Genomic DNA, 22,748 nt, shown 5'->3' with positions numbered 1-22,748 from the left:
CATGACCAACAAATTTTTTGATCCAGGTTTATAATTTCAAGCACGCCGGGGGCATTTCAGCCTCAACTTTATTGGCACGGGTTAGAGGTTTTCCTTCACACTTGATTTCAAACACTTTGGAAAATTCTCCCCGTTAAGCTGTGAGCACCGTGGACTTGGGTCTCCGTCTGTGATTGCAAACACACTTGAGAAAATTCATTTACTTGTGAGCATCCGGAATCCTGAATCCAGGCCCGTGGTTTTAAAACAGATCTGTGAATTCAGACTGACTGACTTAGATGACTTTAAATCTCTGGGGAAATTCAGTTTCAGGTATAGAAAGCGTGGATCCAGGCCTTTGCTTTCAAACATACTTGATGTGTATCACTCTCGGCCTTCTTAACCTTTGCTTTTGTGGAGTGGTAACCCAGTCCTGAAATTTAAACACCCTTGAAGATATACAACCCTGTCTCCATTTCTGGACACCGTGGGCCTTGAGGCCTGGGATTCCACACATACTTGAGGAACCCAGACCCACGGTCATTTACACACAGGCACTGGTTGAAACCAGCAGGCGGTCACCAGCTCCCTGAATTGGCACATCATTTGTGGTGGCCCCCTAAGTGTCAGGGTCTTTGGAACGGCTGCTAGGGGTTGGGACTGCCAACCTGCTTTCCACCCCACCCTCCCTGGAGAACATCACTTGGTGCTTTCCTGAAAACACATTCTCCCCAGTTTTGTCGCTCAACTTGACAGTCGTTTACGAGGTCCCGGCTGAGGGTGGAGGATGTGTGGGGCAGGCGGTATGTTCAGGCCAGGATGGGCCAGGATCGGGGTGGGGAAAGGCAGGCAGGGAGGCCCTGACCCAGTGGGGGCTTCTAGGCTGACTCAGGTTTTTCATCTGCCTCTCCGGCCCAGACCGACTAAGAGACAGTACTCTGGGACAGCCCTCTCACCACCTCAACCTCGAGGTTTCCCCTAATGGGCCAGGCCTTGTCCCCTTTACCCACAGGAGCCCTGCAGATCGAGAGCAGCGAGGAGACCGACCAGGGCAAATACGAGTGCGTGGCGACCAACAGCGCTGGCGTGCGCTACTCCTCACCCGCCAATCTCTACGTGCGAGGTAGGGAACGCCGTGTCCAGGTCGAAGGCAGGGACCCGCCCCACCCGTCCCCCTCCCTCCTCGGGCTCACAGCCTCCGGGCTCCCCTGTCCCCTGCAGACCCCAGCAGGCAGGCCCAGCCCCGCTTGTGGCCGCGGGACCTTGGGCGAGGCTGTGTCCCTCTCTGGACCTCAGTTTCCTCGCCCGTAAAATGGGGGCAGCTTCAACCCCCACCCCCACCCCCGTGCCTTGTGACGGCCGCCCCGTGGGCTGCAGGACTTGGGGTGGGGGGCGGCAGGAGGGAATGGGGCAGGGCCGGAGGGGTCAGTCGTGGGCCTACAGGGCCGGGGGAGCCTGCAGGCCTCTGCCCCACCCCGCCCGCCCGCCCATCCGAGTCGGCTTCTGTGGTGTGTCGTGCAGTGCCTCCCCTTTGCTGTGTGCTCGCTTCGCTTCTCCAGACTCGTGGCCTCGTAGCTCCCTGCTTCACCACCCCCCTAATCTAAGAGTTGGGGAGGGGTCTTCAAGGCTGCCCCTGCCAGCCCCACACCCTCAGCTGTGCCAGAGCCTGGTGCTGTCCTAGTCACCCTCAGAGAAGGGCTCCTTTAGGCAGACACCCTGGGGCTTGGGCTGAGGCATGTCAGTTTCCCGCTGAGTCACGCCTGGAAGCACAGGGGTCCTTGCCCTGACGCCCCCACCCACCCAAGGAGGGCCTGGGAAGTGGCTACACTGACTTTCTTCTGGGCCCCTTGGTGTCCCCTCAAAGGTGCCAGGTTGCGGGGGGGGCGCTGCCCCTTCTCCTAGATGTCTCTGTGGACCCCGTCTCATCCCCGGGTCGGTTCTCTTCCGTCCTTTCAGAAATTTTAATTTGTTTCCTCCTCCATCTCCTGTATCCCCTTGGCTGTTTCTGATCCCATTCGTGGTAGAAACAGCTCCCGCCTGCCGGGAAACAGGGTCCCGTTCATCCCCCCGGGCTGCCCCAATTGGCTCTGTATACTTGAACCCATGCCAGCCTTCTTCAGGCCTCTGTTTCCCCCCGTTCGATGCACCAAGGCCCTGCCGTTCTCCACCTGGGAGGCCGTGCAGCTCCTCTCTCACCCGGAGACCCTCATCCCCTTGGTCCCCAGTAAGCACGGCCCCAGCTAGCCCTGAAGCAGCACCTTGGCTGCCCTTGGGTTCTGCATCTCATCTCTGAGGAGGAAGGAGGCTGCCTGGCGGGAGGGGACGGGGACGCCGGGGCGGGGGCGGGCAGGGGGCACACATCCGATCCGATGCCATGGCACCTCTGGTGAGTTATAGCGCGTCCACGACTCCAACTGACTGGTCTTCGTCTAACCTGCGTATTTCTCTGCAAACACCTGGGATGGGGGTTTGTAAGTCTGGCAGAGTTCAAGGAGGACAGTATGGGCAGCAGGCATGGGGCAGGGCGGGGGCGGGGCCTCTAGCCCAGGGTGTGACAAGGGAGGGGGGCCTTCTGTGTCCTCAGCACCCCCCGCCCCATCCCAGAGGTGGGGTCCTTTCTTTTGGGGGGGTCCAGCTTCCCATTCTTTGCCTGGGTCTCAGACGCTCCAAAATTGAATTTTAAAAAAAATCGTGGAAGGCAAATGTAGATCTTGTATGTCAAGGAAAGAACGGAGGAAAGACTAAAAGGTCGTTGCTGTTCTTTTTATTTTTTAATTTTAATTTTTTTTTTTTTTGGTTTAAAGAAAACAAAAAAAATCAACAAACTATTGCAGCTTTTAGCCTTGGGAAGTCCTCTTTTTACTCTCTGTATCTCCCCTATTTTTTCTCTTCTCCCCATGTCATTGTGTTCTGCATCAAACCCCCTTTACATCCCTCAGAGCTTCGAGAAGGTTGGTGTGTTTTTTTCTTTTTTACTTTCTTTACCCACATTTTTACATTCCGAAAGTGACACACACACGCAAGAAACGCACACAGACAGGCACACGGACACACGCAGACATGCACACAGAAAATAATAGAAAAACGAAAAAAAAAATGACGAATATGAATAATGAGCTCAACGTGAACAAAACAAAACAAAAAACCACCAAGTGAGAGCAAAAACCCAGAAAGACACAAAAATCTCAGCTGCGCCCAGCCCGGCCTAGGGCCGGCCGCACACATGCGATGCTTGCATTGTGGTCGCCTCTATGCATCCTTTGGTAATGTTGTTGCTAAGTTTTTTGCACTCCTCGTCGTCATGGTAACTTGGGCCTGATGCATGCTGGGAGAATGTAAAAATCTTCTCTGCATGCCACTGTTGTCGGTTCGGTTTGGTGAATTCCCAACGCCTTCTGTTGGAGTGTTTCTCGTCTTCCGTTCCATTTTTCTCCTTTGGTTTTCCTCGTTTTTTTCTTTCTTCCTTCCTTTTATTTAATTATTAATGTTTTGATTTTGTTTCGTTTGGGGGGGGAAAACCGATTGGTTCGTTTCTTTTTCCCCCCTCCCATCCCCTTCACCCAACCCCCTCCTCCCCCAAAGAGTTTTGTCTTTGGTTCTGTCCTGTGTTTCCGTGATCTTTGGTTTGGGTTTCTTGGGCTGAGCTGTTGTGTGGTTGTTCTCCAAACGCATTGTGATTTAAAAGCCAGTGTTCCTGTCCCAACTACCATCCAGGAGGGCGGAAAGGGTCCCACAGCTGGGATGCTGGGGCAGAAAGTGACCGCCTGGGCTCAAGAGCACAAGGGAGGTGGCATAGACAGATGGTGGGAGGTCAGAGCCTGGGTGGGGTGTGTGAGGAGAGCAGCCCAATTTGCCAGCTCTGTTTTATCCAGAGCTGATGCCTCAGCCCCACAGGGCAGCCATGTTGGAAGGGAGCTTAAGCAGGCATGTTTCCATCCTTCTGCCTCAGCATGATACCACCTCCCACCCTCCCAGACAACCCCAAAACAGGCATTTGAAGCACAGCTGAATGGGTAGCGGCATTTTGAGTTTTTGTTCATTGGAGCAACACGTCCAAATATGAGAAATGGCCACCTTTCAGTGGACCGTCCTCCCGAAATGATGCATGCTTGGCACTGCGTAGGCGGTGCTCAACATGGTAGCTGGTGTGATGACTTTTTGCATCCTGGCTGGGTACCAATACGGATCCACCCATCAGAAAATGTAGCATGACAGACTTTGGAAGAACTACTTGGCCAGTTATTCTGCCCTTTTCTGCCCTTTAGTGCTACGCCTCTGCCTCCCAGATGATGTTGGCTGCTTCCCCCACCACCTCACAGGCTCTGGGCCCAGTCACAGGCGTCTTTTGTCCAGCAACACAGCACGGTCACTTTCTGAGTACCTGAGCATCAGAACTGTGGAATTCTGGAGAAAACCCTGGGGAACTTTGGGCACAGCCCCCCCCCCCCCCCCCACTTCCCAGCTCTCCCTCTGCCTTTCTCTCTCTTTCGGCTCTCTTTCTCTGTGTGTTTCTCTCACTCTTGAAACCCTTGGAGACGTTTGCTCCCATCTTCTGTTCCCTCCCTGAGGAAAAGCAAGCCCTTGAGAGCCCCATTCCAACCCCAAATAAAAAACAACCCCCAATAAAATATCCCTTTAGATTTATAGCCACTAGCCCCCAGCTTACTACCCAACACTGATGATAGTGGAGGGCTGAGATCAGCCTGTTTGGGGTCACCTTTTTCTCTCTCTTGTCCCTCACCTGCCTTCTCTAAACTCCCAATTATTAAGTTCAGGGGCGAGTTGGCAAGAGGACTTCAGATGCAATAACAAGGGATTTATTTTTCCTGTCTCTTTTGAATCCAGAGTGAGAGCTGCCAGGCAGAACCTCTCCAAAAGACGGAAGACAGAGGTCTCCCGGCCCCTTCACTAAAGCTGGGTCCCAGTGAGTTGAAACTGAGAGGTGGCTGAGGGTCTCTGAAGACCACTTGGACTTTTGGGGCAGTATAGACTGGTGGTGGGAGCACAGACTTGCTGCTTGGGGAGACCTAGATTCAAGTACTGCCTCTGCCCCTCCCTGGCTGTGTGACCTTGGGCTAGTCACTTGGTCGCTCGGAGTCCCTATTTCTTCATCTGAATAATAGGAAGCATTGATTTCCCTAGCTCACAGGGTAGTTGGGAGGATTCCATCGAGCAAATTAATGCTCATCTTGTGCCCTGTGTAGTGCGTGGCACATAAGAAATCGCAAGTGAAGCTGTGAAACAGGGAAATCGAGTTCAGATAAATGGTCTTGGGCAAGTCACTTCCCTTTGGGGACCTCAGTTTCCCCATCATGTATTTCAAACATCCTCTGTTTGAATAAGATGGCTTATGGGAAACTGCTTTGAAAAGAATTGGAGGGCAGATGTTAATTCATTTGCTCAGATCTCATTTTTTGCTAATGCATTTCTGAGCCCATCTCATGGTCTCATTTTCTCCTGGCTCCAACCCCATTCCCATGAGATCAGTGGCCTCCCCAGAGCCACATCTCTCATCTTACTCCCTGTCACTCCCCCAGGAAGTTCTGTGGCCAGATTATCAGAAGGGGGCAAAAAAAAAAAGAACAGTTTGGATGTTAGGCTACGCTTGCAGATACGTACCAGCCCAGCAGAAGAGAAGAGCTGCCTGGCATGTTCTGGCCTGAAAGCTACAAGCATTTACAGTGTTACCAGAGCAACCAGTCCTGGGAGTTCTTTGCACCGAATCCCCACTCTCAACCTAACTCTTCCTTCAATTCATAATCTCCAGCTTCTGCTGAGCCTGGGTGATCCAGGGGGTGGAATATCCAGATTTTACCCTTCTCCTGAAGTGTATCTCTGATATTCAAAGGACCAAGGTCAAAACCAAGCCCGTTTTTTTTTTTAATGCAGCTGGGAGCTCTGCTCCCAGAACTCTCCTAAGGAAGATGCAGCTCAGACTTTGACAGGGTGGGAAGATGATCAGGTTATATTCTCCCTGGCTGTTAATATTCTTTAAAATCTTTAAAATTGTCAGCCTTTAAGGTGTGAAGTAGTGGCTAACGATGGTGTCTTTACCACTTGGTCTAGCATTATAGCATTATTGAACCATGGTGCAGGACCGGGTTAAATGGTGTGCCACCCACCCGATGACGTAGGAACGTGCGGAGAGAACTTGGAGCGAGCTAGAGACATGGGAAAGAACTTTCCACCTTCAAGGGACTTAGGATATTCTCAGGATCTCGGAAGAAGCCAAATGGAGATAATTTAACGCCAGTTCTCCATGCTGAGCTAAGAGATCGGGACTCATATAAAATGTCAGAGGGGGATCCAGATTGCCCCAATTTCCAGGTGTTCTTCAGAACCCTTTATCTGAAACCCATCCCCAGGCCTCTTCATATCAGTTCATAGCATGGAATTCTGCGGGGCAAATTGTTTTTAAAATTAAAACTCTGGCACCCAAGCCATATAATTGGTGGATGTGACCTCTAGGTGTTCCCCTTACCTACTGGCACCCCCAAACAAGAGTAGATACAGATATTGGGCCTGGAACCCACCCACCGCCACCTCCTGTATCTCCAGAAAGAGTACCACTGGGGTATGTTGGCGACCTCCCCGGCTCCTGATCACACCTGGCATGCCACCCCACCCTTCACCCCCAAAGCCCCTGACTTGACCCTGGTGGTAGGCAGTGGCAGGTCAAGACCCAGCCCTTCTCCTCATCCCACCCTCATCCCAAGGGGAGAGGGGGCTCCAGGGGTGGGAAGGCAGGCTTTCCTCTGGGCATGGCGGGTCGGGGGGTGGGGTGGGGCGGGGCCGTTCTCCAGGAACACTGAGCTCTAGACACCTCGCCTGCTGCCTGCCTCACACCCTTTGCATTGCTGTTTCCTCTGTTTTTGGGGGGTGAGGGGAACATTAGATTACACCTTGTCGTTCGGAAAGCCCCGTGTCTCTGGCGGCCGCGGCGAGGGGACAAGGGGAATCAGTCGATTGGCAAGATATCATCCCATTTTCTGCTAGAACCAGGAAAACAAAAAAATCGGGAGAGAGAGGGTACCAAAAAAAAAAAAAAAAAGTCCAGCTCAAAACGACAAGAGCTTGCCAAGGCCGCTGGTCAGCCCGTGGGCCAGGGGTCCAGCCAGGTCCCTCCAGACCTTGCACGCTATCCTGATGGCGGAGGGAGCTGGTGGTGGGAGTGGGGAGGCAGGGTGGCGGAGAAGGGGGAGGGGAAGGAAGATGCACAGGGCAGACCGCGGGGCGGTACCCACCCTCCCTGGGCCACAGGCTGGGGATCAATGGAGGGGCTTTGGAATTAGGCCTCGGACCCCTTCCCGTACCCTGACAGGTGTAATCTAAGCTTAAGTAAACCCTGGGGAGGCTGCAGAACTGGCACCTCTCCCCTCCCCTCCCCATCCACATCCTCATTTTGGAGTCCGGAGGAGCACCAGCAGCCTCTCCCACCCCAAAATGCCCAGCAGAGCCCCCCCACCCTTCAGAGCTGTGGCTTGCTGAACCGTTGAGATGTCTGACACTGTTGAGTTCCCTACCTAGTGCTCCAACCAGATCACCTCACTTTTGAGTTTTCCCCCTCACCCTTCCCCAACCCCTCCTCCCCTGGAGCACCCCTCCCCGCCCCCCACTTTCTTGGTTTTTGAGTTTCTGCCTCTTCCTGCCTGGGGGAGGGGTCGTCTCCCGGTTGCTTTGAAGGTTTTTGAGTTGTTTTTCCATGTGAATCGGGGTTTGAAGCGACCCACCCCCCCCCAACCCACCACCCTCCCACCGCCCACCCTCCTGATCCCCTCACCCACGCGGGTCCCCCCCACTGGGACCCCCCCGGCTACTCGGTGACGAGAAGAGCTGGAAACGAGAGCCAGCTGGAGCGTGCTGAGGACCAAGGCTGGTGTGGTCCCCTTATAACCTGCCTGGACCCTCCATTCAGGTCGGTAATTGGGGGCGGGGGTCCCGCGGGGCCACTCCGTCCCATGGGTTCCGTGCCCACCTTACTTTTCTAACCTGCACCTCAAGCTTGCAGCCAGGGGTGGAAAGATGATGTGGGTGGGAGTCAGCACCAAACTGGGCAGAACACAGCGTCAGCCGCCCGCCCTCGCCAACTGGAAGGATGCCCAGAGGCCTTCTGAGACCCCCCTCAGGGGGGTTTTAAGCCACCTAGTGCTCATGGGCACAGTCCTCCCCTAACTCGTGGCAAACCAGCCCTCTTCCTGCCGCACACCCTCAGAAACGAATGGGGTAGGTGAGAAAGCAAGTGGGCAAAGTGTCTTAACGTGTCAGCCTTTATAGCATATTGGCAGATCCATTTAATTGATGGCTGCCGGCCATGTTGGGGATTGTGAGCACCAGAATTATAGTTGTTGATAAATGCCCTCCCACACTGAACTGACTTATAATTAACAACCCTGTACAGCAAGTCTGTTACGTGTTCAAGATGTATGCCTTGTGTCTACTTCTGGAAAGTGTTAGAGGTACCTTCCAAATTATGACACTCCTAAGGGAAGATATTTTAAGATAAGATCCCATGTGAACAGGGTCTTTGGGACATGATGTTGAGCCTTACACACATAAATTGGGGTTATATTAACCTTTAAATCCTAAAGCTAGCCCTTATTCCCTTTGACGTTCCAATAATCCCTTTCAGTACGAACCTTTTACTGATGGCTTCTGGACACTTATCTTGATGGCTGCTGGATATTTTTCGACTGATGGTTATTCAGTTGATAGGTGGATATGGGTGATGGGTACTTTTGCCCTCTTCGGTATCCCCAGAGGGTAAGGACACAAGTTTGAAAGAGCCAAGAAGGGACACGTGGATATAATTCTTGCTAAATACCATGGTAAGAGAAGGTTCACTTTATCTCAGAGGTAGGGATCAGGCATACCTGGCTTTGAGCTCTGGCCCTACCACTTCCTTTCTTTGTGTCTTCCAACTAGCCCTAGCTCCTCACTGGGCCTCCACTGCTTCCTCCACAAAATGGGCATGAGGTCACTGGCCTCTCAAAGTGGGAGGGATTCAATAGAAATTCTTCCCATTCCTTTTTTTTTTTTTAAACTAATTCATCCCCAGACTCCCTCAATGATGAGCATCTCATTGATCTTTCCAGCATCCTGGAAGGCCAGAAGGAAACTTCACTGGTCCATGCCCAGGCTGAGCATCTTCTGTGTGCTGGGCACTGCCCCGGTCAGCTTAATGGCCTTCTCAACACATCACCGATGGCCTCCATTTCACAAAGGAGGAAACTGAGGCTCCCGGAGGATGAGGGCCCTTCCCAGGGCTCATCCAGCCTCATCAGCCCCCCACCTCTGCCGGAGCAGGTTTTCCATGGGACTCTGAGGTCTTGAGGAGTTTTACCTTGCTGTGTGATTTAAGTGACTTGGCCTCTGTTCAGCTCTAAACGAAGAGCAGAGAGAGTCACTGAGAAGTGGGGCTTCTGTGGCTGGGTTGGTTTGCTCCGAAGGTTCTTTTTCGATGAGGATCTCACCACTGTGCCGCCTCGAGCCTCTGCCAGGACCCTTGGGTGCTGGGTGGGGAGGCCAGATGCTGTGTTCTGCCGGGGTTGGGGGGCACCTCCCTGGGGAAGCCACAGCCGTCCTCCTTTCAGACCCCGATTTTCAGCCCCACACCCATTCCATGTTTTTTTGTTTGTTTTTGTTTTCTTGCTTTCAGGTGTTTTGGAGGGGTTTTTTGTTTGGTTGGTTTTTTTGGATTATTTCCCCCCCACCACCCCACTTTGTTTTTTCATTTGGTTCCCCTGGTTTTGTTTTGGATGTCGATGCCGTTTTTCTGTCCTTGATTAATTAGCTCCCTCACACTCATCCCCCATTGTGTTCCGTTTCCATGACAACGCAGCGTTTGGGCATCCCACTCGTGCCTCGCTGTGGATGCCGGCGGCTGGCCTGGACCGCGTCCGCTGGCTGGCCGGACCCCATTCTCCCCCGATACCTCCACCTAGCCCTGCCAAAAAGCCGCTCCCCCATCTCAGAGCCCAGCCCCGCCCCTCACCCCCAGTCTGTCTGCATGGCCCCTCTGTCTCCCCTCCCTGCCCACCCCAACTCCTCCCCGCTGCCGAACACCTTCCACTTCCTCCATCCTGTCTCCAGCGTGACTCCTGGACTTTTCGCGGGGCTTCCTTTTCCGAAGGGCTGCCAGCTTTCTTGGCCCACCCTCCGCCCACACGGAGCTCCCCCTTCTCTCCAGCGGGGATTCAGAGAACAGGGATTGAGATTTCCAGCTTGGAACCCACGGAGAGAGAGCGAGTGAGACCCCTCCTCCGTAGAACAGGGCAGACACCCCTACAGCGATCCCCTTAGGGGTGCGGCTGCAACCGCAGTTCCATGTGAAAATTAGAGGCAGGTCGGGTTGCCCAAAGTCACTTGGTGGCCCTGTTTAGCCTTGCTGAGCCTCCAATCCGTCATCTCTACAGTTTGAGACAAGACTCCTTGAACTGCCCAAAGCTGGGGGCACATCCACGTGTCTCCTTGAAGCCGGGGACAAGCTCCTTCTGGCTAGAAGGGTTTACCAGCTAACCGAAGTCCTTTCCACTGCAGGGAAACATCTCCGATGGGGCAGCCGTGCCTCTTGGCAGTTCAGGTGCCCATTAGCACCCGCCCCTTCCCCCCGAACCCCGAAACCCATGCAGCTTCCGAAAATGGAGCCCCCGAAATGCATCCTGCTGCCTTCATGGTCTGCAAGATTGGGACAGAAGGCTGCATTCGCTTCCCCGCTAAGAAATGCACAGAACATGTCCCTGTTTTCTCAACGTTCAAGTTCATTCCCTTGTTTATTATTATTATTAATATCCTATTTATTCTGCCAGGGCTGTGATGTGACAATGTGACGTGTCACATTGGGTCACATCTAGAATTAATATGCAGCATTGAAGTGGGCCCCCTCCCCCCTCCTTTCTCTTTCTCTGTCCCTCCCTCTCTGTGTTCCTGTTTTCTCTCTTTCTCTGGACCCATCTATCCCTTCTCTCTGGTCCCCCACCCCCGTGAGTATGCACTAAAGGCCCCTGAGATCCAGGCCTCTTCACATTAACCTTCTCTCTTTTCCTCCTTCTGCCTCTTTCTCTCGTCTCTGTCTCTCAGTCTCTCTCTCTCTCTCTCTCTCTCTCTCTCTCTCTCTCTCTCTCTCTCTCTCTCTCTCAACCAACCTATTTTGCATGCTGTTTGTGATTCTGAGAGCTGCATCTATCAATGGAAACTTGTCAGATCCGACAGAAGCTTTTAGAAGGGTTTCTATACCCAAAAACCACAAAAATTTCATTAGAGTTTCTCATCTTTTCCTTGAGGGCCCCCCGGGGAAGTGGGTGGGGCCCCCGGGTCACCAGAGGGAGTGAGGATGGGGGGCCAACATCCTGGTCCCCTCTGCCTCTTGGTCCCAACTCTTCCCATGACCTCCCACACACACACACACCCCGTCCCGTCCAACCTTCCCAGAGCCCCCCGACCCCTGCAGCCCGAATCTTCTGAAGCTCCCCAGTTGGGAGAGCGGGCGGAGGGGCTGCTCCCCGAAGCCACGTCTGACAGCAAAGATGAGAAACGGCTGATAAATTTTTGTGTTCCTAACTGTGCTGTGGACCAGCCACTCTGGTCTCTGAAACCCTGTTGCTATGGAATAATGCTTCATGTCTCTTTTATTATATATCGATATATCTCTCTATATATTGTTTGTGAAGTACCTTCCTTTGAAGTTTTGGTTTCTTTGTGTTGGAATTTGGTTTTTTAATTTTTTTTGTTGTTGTTTTCTTTCATTTGGAAGAAAAAATTTCAACTGGGGGGAAGGAAACAGCCCTGTTTATATTTAAATTGTTTTCCACTTTTTTTTTTTCCTTTTTTTCTTTCTTTCCTTCTTTCTTTCTTCCTGCTTTTCTTTCTTTTCTCCCCTGCATTCCGTCTCCCCATCCCCCTGCATCTCCCTCCCCTCCCCTCCCCCACCCCTGCATCCCCCACCCACCCCATCCCCCAGTCCGCCGCGTGGCTCCACGGTTCTCCATCTTGCCCATGAGCCACGAGATCATGCCAGGTGGCAACGTGAACATCACCTGCGTGGCCGTGGGCTCGCCCATGCCATACGTCAAGTGGATGCAGGGGGCCGAGGACCTGACGCCTGAGGATGACATGCCCGTGGGCCGGAACGTGCTGGAACTCACAGATGTCAAGGACTCTGCCAACTACACGTGTGTGGCCATGTCCAGCCTGGGCGTCATCGAGGCCGTGGCCCAGATCACGGTGAAATGTAAGCAGGGGCCATGGGGCATGGGGGAGGCAGGTGGGACCTCATGTGTAGGTGGGGGGTACGGGTGGAAAACCTCTGAGTTACTCTTCAGGATTCAGTCATTCCTGGCTGTGAAGAGGACAGTCAACAAACACTTATTGGTGACAAATTATTCTGGGCCTGGCCCCGTGGAACGAGACCCAGTCTTGCTCTATTGGGCTCACGGTCCAAAGTGGGAGATGACACGTAGCCCAGCAGCTATGATGCAGACTGATGAGAGCAGTGATGGGGACTATGTAGCACCACTCAGACCCGCAGAATAAAGGTTCCAACTCCCAGGAAAGCTAGGTCAGGGAAAGACTAAAAGTTGAAAAGGGAAACAGGCTGTGCAGAACTCAGAGAGATAGAGCATTGGCGGGGTGGGGAGTGATTACAGATTCTCCTGATGTCTCAAGTTTGTGGCAAGATTCAGAGGAGGGTGCCCTCAAATAATTTTCCTAGCTTTGTAACAGGGGCCAGCAGACTACAGCCCATGGGCTGAATCTGGCCCTCCACTTGTTTGTATAAATAAAGCTTTATTGATACCTGCCCATTTGTTCACACCTGGCTTGTGGCAGCTTTGGGGCTACAGTGACAGAGCTGAGTGATTCTCAGCAAAGGCCACGTGGTCTGCAAATCTGAAAAAATTTACTGTGTGGCCCTCTGCCAAGTAAAGGTTGCCGAGCCCTGCCCTAGGGCCATAGAAAGTGTCAGCATCAGCTGGTGTGTTTGTCATTTTGCTGAGGGATTGAACGTCTTCTGGTGCATGCTTCCTGGGGCCTGTGTGATATGAGATCTTGGGACAAGTGGGAGAGAAAGTCACAATTTTATCCGGGTGCTGGGGACACACCGTAAACCAACCTCAGTCCCTGCTGGTGGGGACAACATACAAACCTGGTCATGACGTACCGTCAGGCAGTGATAAGAACTGGGCAAGGGCACCTTTAGCCAGCGTGGTGAGGGTGGCCTTAAGCCATCTGGCCATCTGAGCATTCCAGGGGCAGGGAACGGCAAGTGTGAAGTGTGAACAGACACAAGGGCCCTGTGGCTGAGCAGAGTGAAGCAGAGTAAAGCACAGAGAAGAGTTGTAGCCCAGGGGCCGCCACTGTTTCCTTTAGAAGTGAATATTTTTCTTACACAGCCAATTTTTTTTTTTAAGTAAAAATTTTCAGCTTTATGGGCCATCTAGTCTCTGCTGTAACCACTCAATTCTACCTTCATAGCACAAAAGCAGCCAGCAGCGATACATAAGCGTGGCTGTGTGCTGATAAAACTTTATTTACAAAAACAGGTGCCAGCCCTTGGTTTGTAGTTTGCCAACACCTGCTATAGATGGTGGGCTAGGGGTCGTTAGGCCCATGGTTGCCACCAAGGAAATGAAGGCTCAGAGAGGGCAGTTGTGTGACTAAAAGTCACACAGCCTTTGGGGTCTGCAGCCAGCGTGCCTGATGTGTGAACTTGCCTCCCACCCACAGCTCTCCCCAAAGCCCCTGGGACCCCTGTGGTGACAGAGAACACAGCCACCAGCATCACCATCACGTGGGACTCCGGCAACCCAGACCCCGTGTCCTACTATGTCATCGAATATAAATCCAAGAGCCAGGACGGGCCATACCAGATCAAAGAGGACATCACCACGACACGTTACAGCATTGGCGGCCTGAGCCCCAATTCGGAGTATGAGATCTGGGTGTCGGCCGTCAACTCCATCGGCCAGGGTCCACCCAGCGAGTCGGTGGTCACCCGCACTGGCGAGCAGGCCCCTGCCAGCGCGCCCCGAAACGTGCAGGCCCGCATGCTCAGCGCCACCACCATGATCATCCAGTGGGAGGAACCCGTGGAACCCAACGGCCTGATCCGGGGCTACCGGGTCTACTACACCATGGAGCCCGAGCACCCCGTGGGCAACTGGCAGAAGCACAACGTGGATGACAGCCTGCTGACCACCGTGGGCAGCCTGCTGGAGGATGAGACATACACCGTGCGCGTGCTGGCCTTCACCTCCGTAGGCGATGGGCCCCTCTCGGACCCCATCCAGGTCAAGACACAGCAGGGAGGTGAGATGCCCGTGGGAAGCACAGCTTCTGCGGGCGGGGGGGCGGGGGGCGGCGGGGCGGGCAGCAGGTTTCTGCGGGGGGGGGGGGGGGGGGGCGGGGCGGGCAGCAGGTTTCGGGGCTGTCCCACCAGAGGGAAGGAGGCAGCCACGCAGTGATGTGTCTCCCAGGATGCAGCCGGCCGATCTTAACCTGGAAGCCACCACGTGGTTTATTTGGCCTGCATGGTGCTTTAAAGTATTTTCATGCCAGCGTTGCAAAGCAGGAGGTTGTCCTAGAAAACCCAGATTTCTGGCTACCCTTGGAAAATCCGATTTGGCAAGCCCATAGGGCTACAATCGGTCATCCAATGGCATCCAGATAGATGCTGCCGCCGGCTGCATCTGAGAAAAGGGGTGTGGTTTCCGTTCGCCTCCCTCTTCTCTGTTAACTGCCCCGGCTCCCATCCATCTCTGAGTTTGAGAACCCCTGTTCGCTGCTCTCACTGGAGGGATCCATGCCGCCCATTTTGAAATAATAGAAAGTGTGTTAACCCAAAGTCTGTGAGCCGGTCTGTCACCTGCCGGGGTGAAGGACGTGGGGTAGGGGTGTGGAGCATTTAGGTGCATGGGGCCCCAGCTCTCTGCAGGTTTCTGGGCTTTTTCTTACGGACTCAGGCTTTGGAACCTCAAATCCAGGAAGAGTCAGGCAGCTGTCCAAGCAAAGGGACAGGAGGTTTGGAGCTCTGCTGCCGTAAATCAGATACAGGGTGGAGATCCACATTCCAAATTATGGTCCCCACCAGTTTTCTGTTTAACTGGGGGAATGGGGAGGATGCTAGGGTGCGTTGAGAAGGGGATTTTTTTTAAATGTTTTCCCACTGGCAACGGAGAGGATGGGGGGATTGGGGTGGGCAGCTGACAACGAGGGGCGGTAGGGGGTCCCTGAGAAAATAAGAGAAATAAGAACAGTGGAGAACACTCCAGAAGCATCTAGAGCCTAACAAGCCCTTCCTTTTAGGGTGGTGCTGAGCTTCACGGGGCCCTTTTTGGGAGAATGGGAACCGGGCGGGTTGGATACCCTATGCGGGCCCACCCCTCCCAGGCCTCCCCCCAATGCCAGTCCTCTTCGCCCCCTGCCCCGCAGTGCCTGGCCAGCCCATGAACTTCCGGGCCGAGGCTAAGTCGGAGACGAGCATCGGGCTCTCGTGGAGCCCCCCGCGGCAAGAGAGCATCATCAAGTATGAGCTCCTCTTCCGGGAAGGCGACCACGGCAGAGAGGTGCGTGGGCGGGGGGAGGCGGGCTGGCGCTCGCCGCCGGCTCCCACTCTGGGCGACTCTCTTGTCTCCCCGAGCCTGTGCTGGAATGTCTCTCTTCCCCCCTTCTCTTTGTCCCTGTCCGTTGCTAATTTTTCCAACACTCACTCTTTTCTCCTCCATTTCCATCACTCTGTGAGGTCTGTGTCTGTATCCCTCTGGTTTCTCTCTGTCTCTCTCCATCTCGTCTCTCTCCCCGCCCCGCCCCCAGGTCGGGAGGACCTTTGACCCGGCCACGGCCTTCGTGGTGGACGACCTCAAGCCCAACACCGAATATGCCTTCCGCCTGGCGGCGCGCTCCCCGCAAGGCCTGGGCGCCTTCACCTCGGTGGTGCGGCAGCGCACGCTGCAGTCCAGTAGGTGTCTCGCGGACCCCGCCCTGAACTGCGGGGGTGGGCACCTGGCCGGCGCCTGCGCACTGACCCGGGCGGGGCCTGCGCAAGCGCGGGGAGGGGGGGGCGCCTCCGCCCGTCCCGCTTCACTCTTCCACCTCGGGCGTGCTTGCGTCCACGCTGCGCCTCGGTTCCCCCACCAGTGCAGTGAGGGGCTCACCTGTGGACCCCGCAGGCTCCAATTTCTCCATCTCCCTGGGGTACAGCCGTGGTCGGTTTCGCTGATGGTACCTCCTCTCGCCTCTGCCTTTCCCGGATTTGGGGTTAGTGGAATGGCCACGTTGCGCCCATCTCTCAGGTGTCTGGAGGGGTCTGTGATGCTGTCACAGCTCACACCCCATCCTTCCGAGAGAGCAGAGGATGCAGAGACGATCCTGCCTCCCCAGATGGCCCTTCTTGCCCCCCAGGCTGGGTCCCCATTGCCAGGGGCTCGGGGGCGTGGGGGAGTCAGAGCTGATGCCAGGTTCTGGGGGAAGCGCAGGACCCCCAAAACATAGGGCCCTTGAATTCCTGGAGTTCTTCGCTGTGCCCGCCTGGCCTCCCTGTCACAGAAAGTCACCTTTTGGCCAGGACACTGCAGCTGGCCCTGGGCCACACCGTGGCCCCCACCGCGCCCTCCCTGCCTGCTCTGAGCTCAGGGCCTAGGCAGGCCCCTCCGACCGCCGCCTCCCTGCCTCCCCCTCCTCCCTCTTCTGTTCTCAGTCTGGCCCAAGTGGCCCCCGCCGTGACCCTCCCTTTCTTCTTCTCCCCTCCCCCTGCTCAGTCAGTCACGGGGTAGCCACCCCAGGCCTTGTTCCGGAAGCTGCCTCAGTGTTCAAACCTTCAAGCCCCCGCCTGCCCCGCCCCCAGGCGTGTGCACACAGGGGGTCACGGGTCAGTCCAGAGTGACAGCAACTTGGGCCGGGGTGTCTGAGCCGCTGGGATCAGGGGACTTGGAGACTGTCAACCCCGGCCCCTTCCCCTCCTCCCCGCCCCACTGGGGCCGAGCCGAGCGCTCCGCGACTCACAGGAATGTTTGTGCGTGAGGCGATCAGTGAGGGTGTCCTGTGGCTTGGGCGGCCACGTGAGAGACCGGCACAGGTGCCGCGAAGGTGAGTACGCGCTGGTCTCCAGCGGGTTCACAAAAACGGCCCACCCTGCGTGCCCCCTAGCCTGTGCCCCAGCAGCTCTGGGCTGTGCAGACCGTCCAGAGTCCAAATTCAGTCCCCTAAACTCTGCACCCCGCTGCTGAGTGGCACACCTGCCCAGGAACGTGGAATCCGGAACCACGCCCCTCCCCCCACACACACCGCGCTTCCATGTGCGCATCCACGCTGCCCCGCACCCTCCCGACAAGTCACGCAGGTTGGGCCGGATTGTGAAGGAGGCGGCCTCCAAGGTCGTCGAGAAAGCGGCTTTGGCCCAGCCAGGCGAACCTCCGAACCTCCGGGGCGGCCCAGGACAGGGAGTGGGGGAGAAGGGACTCCCCACTTCGCACCCCAAGACGGGTGGGGCCCGAGAGAACTGGCAGCGGAGACGCAGGGCCAGGCGTACCCCCACCCCCGGGGAGTGCGGGCTTCTTAGGCTGAACTCAAGGGTAGGTGGAGGCCAGACCACTCAGCCGTGGGTCTTCCCAGACACCGTCCAACCTTCCTGCCTCATCGGCGCCAGCCCGGAATTGCAGCGTGCCCACACTGGGGCCGGAGCAGGGCTGCGCGCCTGCTCGCAGCCAGAGACCCACCCAGAGCTCGGTCTGGCCTTGTAGCTCAGCACTCCGCCATTCCCTCCCTCGTAAGAAAGTCTTTTAAGTTAGCAGTTGAAGAGTGGAAGGTAGGTAACCAGACTGGGAGTTTTCTGGAAAGCGTCTTTCTTTCTTTTATTATGGTTTTTCTCATCATTATCACCATCATCGTTGTTTCTTCTTTTATTATGGTTTTGGTTTTATTTTTCCTTCCCCTTTCTTAGCGAATCCATTCCTTCTGGCACATTCCTTGGTTGTTTTTTTCACTCCTGCTTGACTCCCCCCGGGCACATTTGGTTGGGGTGGCTGGTCAAGAAATGGGGGAGGGGACCCCCAAGTGTCTATTTCCGGAGGAGGGAACCCCAGTGTTTCAATTTAAGTGAGGCCAGAGAGTCATTCTGGTTGCAGTAAGCCATTGGAGTGGCCTCTGGGGTCTCTGGTAGCCTGATGTCTTTGAGGATGGGGGCCTCTGATTCAGCTCTGGGTCCCAGACCCTAGCATCGGGTGTGCACAGAGTAAGTGGTCTGTAAACACATGCAGTGAATAAGTGCGGCTGGCATGATGGTGAAGGTTCTACATGCCTTGACCTCAAGCAAGGCCAGTGACCTCTCTGAGCCTCCCTCCAGACGAGGCGGGCTCTAGGGTCAAGGGCATTTGAGGGGGTGTGGCTCCAGCCATCCTCAGCTGGCCTGAGCTGAATAAGGCACAGGCTGAGGTCTGAATTCCCAGCCTCAACCAAGACAGCCCATGGACAGCAGCTGAGCCTAGCTTCAAGGCCTGGCTCGCGCCATGTGCCCTTGGGCAGGCCACTTGCCTTTTCTGGGCCTCAGTTTCCTCACCTGTAAAATGGGAGGTGAGCGCCCAGAACAGGTGGGACCTGGCACCCAGTAGCTATACAACCAGTGATAAAAGAATGCCAGACAAACCAGGTGGGCTTTGAAACCCATTTCCCCACCTGGAACATGGGGGCGGGGTGGAGGGGTGCTAGTTCCAGCCACGTAAGGGGGTCATGAGAATTAAGTGAGGCACGATCAGTGGGCCGTATCTTGAGTCTACAGAGGGCCTATGCTGCTGGGCGTGCAGAAGATGTATAGAACGTGAGGACTATCATCAGTAATGCTCTTAACACAGGGCCTGGCCCATAGTAGGTGCTCGGCACATGGAGACTATTACTGATACTCCATAAAGCCCTTAACACACACAGTTCACGCTTAATATAGGGAGAGTATCACTGTTATTTAACAAAGTCTTTAGCATGCTGCCTGGCACACAGTAGGTGCTCTATAAGTGGCAGCTTCCACTTTCAGTCTAAATATGGATCAGCAGGGTGCTGGGCACAGAGTCGGCAGTCCATGAATGGAAGCGATTAGTAGCTTGTAACAAGGTCAACCTGGTGCCAGGTACACAGTAGGTCCCCGAAACATGGGGGCTACGATGATTGCTCTGCAAAACCCTTGGCACAGTGCCTGGCATCCAGTAAGCGCTCAATAAGTGGCACTTTAAAGAGGTTGGCCTGGTGCTAAGCACATAGTAGGTGCTCAGATGGGAGCCACTGTCAGTCTGGAAGGGCCTAGCATGGTTTCGTTTTTGCTCCAAACATGAAACTCTTGTCTGCAAGGTTCTTGGTACTGTGTGTGTAAATAGTAGGTGCTCAATAAGTAAGAACTATTACTATTTTTATATAAGGTCATTAGTACAGTGCTTGACACATAGTAGACGCTTAAAACGTAGGGACTATTACTGTTATCCAGAAATAACAGGGCCTGACACACAGTAGGCCCTGTTAAGAAATGAGAACTACTAATGTTCTACATAGTCCTTAGTATAGTACCTAGCATGTTGTAGGTACCTAATATGTGGGAACTTTTTCTGTTCCAATAAAGACCTTAGCAGAGTGCCTGGCATGCAGTATGTGCCGCGTAAAGGGCAACAGCTACTTTCATCTTCAGAGGGCTGTTGCAGTGACCAGCCCGTAGTAGGTGTTCAGTAAATGAGACGTGCTATTGGTCTGCAGTGGGCTTAGGTTGGCATCAGGTGAACAGTAGGGGCTCAAAACAGAAGAACTATGAGCTACTAAAACTTTGGCACACCGTAGGTGCTAACTGTGGGCTGTGTTATCTGTAAAGCCCTGACCCAGTGCCATCACAGTAGGTGTCCAATACACAGGGGCTTTTATTATTACTCTGTATAGCCCTTGGCATGCTAACTGGCACACAGTAGGTGCTCAAGACTCAGACATTGTTTTCTTTGCAAGTGAGGCCAGGAAGTAACCACAGGGTTGCCCTCTGGGGTCCCTGGCAGTACAGGTGTTCAGTAAGTAGATGCTCTTACTGTTAACCTGTGAAGCTTTTAGAGACAGGCCTAGCACATAGTAGGTGCCCAATAAATGGGGCTTTACTGCTATTCCCCGGTTACACAGTAGGTATTCAGTAAATTAGTGTTTACAGTTATTCCATCCCTGGTGCTGTGCCTGGCACATAGTAGGTGCCCAGTACATGGAGCTTTTGCTATTCTTCTGGCACAATGCTTGGCACACAGTAGGTGTGCAATAAATACTTCACTGTTATTCTGTGAAGCCCTTGGCATGGTGCTTGGCACATAGTAGGGTTCAATAAGTAGATTTTTCACCTGCCATTCTGTGCAGCCCTTGGCACTGTGCCTGGCACATAGTAGTCACTGAATTAATGGGGCTTTTATTGCTTTTGCGTTTGGCATAGTGGCTGGCACATAGTAGGTGCCCAGTACATGGAGCTTTTGCTATTCCTCTGGCACAGTGCCTAGCACACAGATGTTCTGTAAATAAGTACATTTACTGTCATTCTGCTCCTGTGCTGTGCCTGGTGCACAGTAGGTGTTCACTAAATAAGTACACTTACTGTTATTGTGTGAAGCGCTTGGCACGGTGCCTGGCACATAGTAGGTGCCCAATAAATGAGGCTTTTATTGCTATTCTTCCGGCACAGTGCCTAGCACACAGTAGGTCTTCAATAGATAAGTACATTTATTGTCATTGTGCTCCTGGTGCTATACCTGGCACACAGTAGGTGTTCAATAAATAAGTACATTTATTGTTTTGGCACCGTGCCTGGCACATAATAGGTGCCCAGTGAATGGGGTTTTTACTGCTGTTCCGCTTGGCACGGTGCACAGCTTACGTGCATATGCTCCTTGGGGACTGTGGCTACCCTCTCCCTAAGAACTACTGTGTGCCACGTGCAGCCCCATGTGGTGAGTGCAGCGTTCTTGGCCAGCCCTCTCTGCCCCCATCCCCGCCCGCCCACCCACCCACCCGCCCATCTCACCTTTGGTTGACACCCGCTTCTTTTGGGTTCGACTTCTCTTTGGTTTGGTTCTGTTTTGTTTGTTATCATCTTCTTTTTTATTTTCTCTTTCCCATCTTTTGTTTCCCCACCCCCTCCCCGCCCATCCCGCCTCCCTTCCCCACCCCCACGTTCTCCCCCCCCCAATAGAACCGTCAGCCCCCCCTCAAGACGTTAAATGTGTCAGCACGCGCTCCACGGCCATTTTGGTAAGTTGGCGCCCGCCGCCGCCGGACACGCACAACGGGGCCCTGGTGAGCTATAGCGTCCGCTACCGACCGCTGGGCTCAGAGGACCCGCAACCCAAGGAGGTGAACGGCATCCCCCCGACCACCACCCAGATCCTGCTGGAGGCCTTGGACAAGTGGACGGAGTACCGCATCACCGCCGTCGCTCACACAGAGGTGGGACCAGGGCCCGAGAGCTCGCCCGTGGTCATCCGCACCGACGAGGACGGTAAGCACCGGCCCCGGCCTGGGACCCCTGGGACCCCCAGGCCCCAGCCCGGCCCCTGCCTTGGAGCCTTCTGTCCCTGGAAAACTGGGCTGGCTGGTGGTCAGAAGGTATTGGGTTGGCCAAAAAGTTCTTTCGGGTTTTTCAGTAAGATCTTATGGGAAAAAACGGATGAACTTTTTAGCCAACCATAGAAGCCGTAATCAGGAGAAGGAGACAAGTGGCCATCAGCCTCCCCAAACCAACCGGGCTCCTTGATCTTGGAATTCTCTGTTCTGGACCTTCCGGGCTACATTTTCTCTCTGAGCCTTGGGCCTGGAACGTTAAGCGGGGAGCCCTGTATTTTGGTCCGGTGGTGGAAGCCATGGAAACGGAGTGTAGGAAACAGCAAGCAGCACTTGCGACAAAAATTATGGTCCCTGACCCCAGAAAGCTGGTGTTTTAGACTCTAGGGATAACCTGAGATTTGGAGCTGCTTGGGTCTGAGCTATCCTACCTAGAGAGTAGGTAGATTGCGTGCTGATGGTGGTTAACCGCCAGCTCTCTGGGGCATAGAGACCGATTGGTAGCTCTGGCCGATTTCTGTGGTGTAAATATTCCCACCGTAGCTGAGCTAGAAAGTTCTAAGACGCTAGTCACACAGTAGAAGCTGAGGGCATGGGGCAAAATGAAGCAGGCAGCTTCCCCAATAAAATCGCAGGAAACCTGGACCAGCTGTTTTCTGAGCCATTGGCCTGGAAGTTTCGGTTGGCAGCCCCAACATTTTGTCCTAACCATGGGGAAGAAATGAAGCGGTCCTTCACACCAGGCCTGGGGGTGGGGGTGGGGTGGGTGGCGAGGGCTCTCAGCTTGGGGGCTGGTTGAAAAAGTGCTCCAGTGCGGAGTGGGCTGGCTGCACCCTGGGGTGTGTAGGAGCGTGCAGCTGGACTGCCTGGGTTCCCATCCCGGCTTTGCCTCTTGATAACCCTGTGGTCCTGGGATCAACTCTCTGTGCCTTGGTTTCCCCATCTGTAAAGGGAGCATAAGGACTCCTATCTAGAAGGGATGCTCTGAGGTCGGAAGCAGTGTGGGTAAACCTCTTAGAGTGGGGCATGCACGGCCCGCTCATGTCTTGTGGCCCTGGGCAGGTGACCTAGGCTCTGGGGGACCTCTGTTGCTCGTCTGTAAATGGGGTGCACCATCAGAGCCCCCTCCCCGGGCTGTGGGAAGCGTGAAGGAGGTATTCCCTCCGGGCCAGCGGTGAGCGCTCAGAGCGCCGGGTTAACCGGCAGTCACTCGGCACCTTGGCATC

General features: G+C 54.5%; 1 protein-coding gene across 5 annotated transcripts in view; it reads left to right on the top strand.

The window, feature by feature from the left end:
* Positions 1-22,748, top strand: part of PTPRS (protein tyrosine phosphatase receptor type S) — a 103,382-nt gene that overhangs the window by 58,471 nt on the left and 22,163 nt on the right. For all 5 annotated transcript variants that reach the window (XM_049707558.1, XM_049707556.1, XM_049707555.1 and 2 more), the window contains exons 6-11: positions 992-1,102; positions 11,936-12,205; positions 13,699-14,280; positions 15,403-15,536; positions 15,784-15,928; positions 21,155-21,460. In XM_049707558.1, the coding sequence (XP_049563515.1) occupies positions 992-1,102; positions 11,936-12,205; positions 13,699-14,280; positions 15,403-15,536; positions 15,784-15,928; positions 21,155-21,460 (1,548 nt within the window). The remainder of the gene's footprint in view (positions 1-991; positions 1,103-11,935; positions 12,206-13,698; positions 14,281-15,402; positions 15,537-15,783; positions 15,929-21,154; positions 21,461-22,748) is intronic.

This window comes from Orcinus orca, chromosome 3 (assembly GCF_937001465.1).
Source record: "Orcinus orca chromosome 3, mOrcOrc1.1, whole genome shotgun sequence".
NCBI classification, from domain to species: Eukaryota; Metazoa; Chordata; class Mammalia; order Artiodactyla; family Delphinidae; genus Orcinus; species Orcinus orca.
This window is presented reverse-complemented; position numbering and strand designations above follow the sequence as displayed.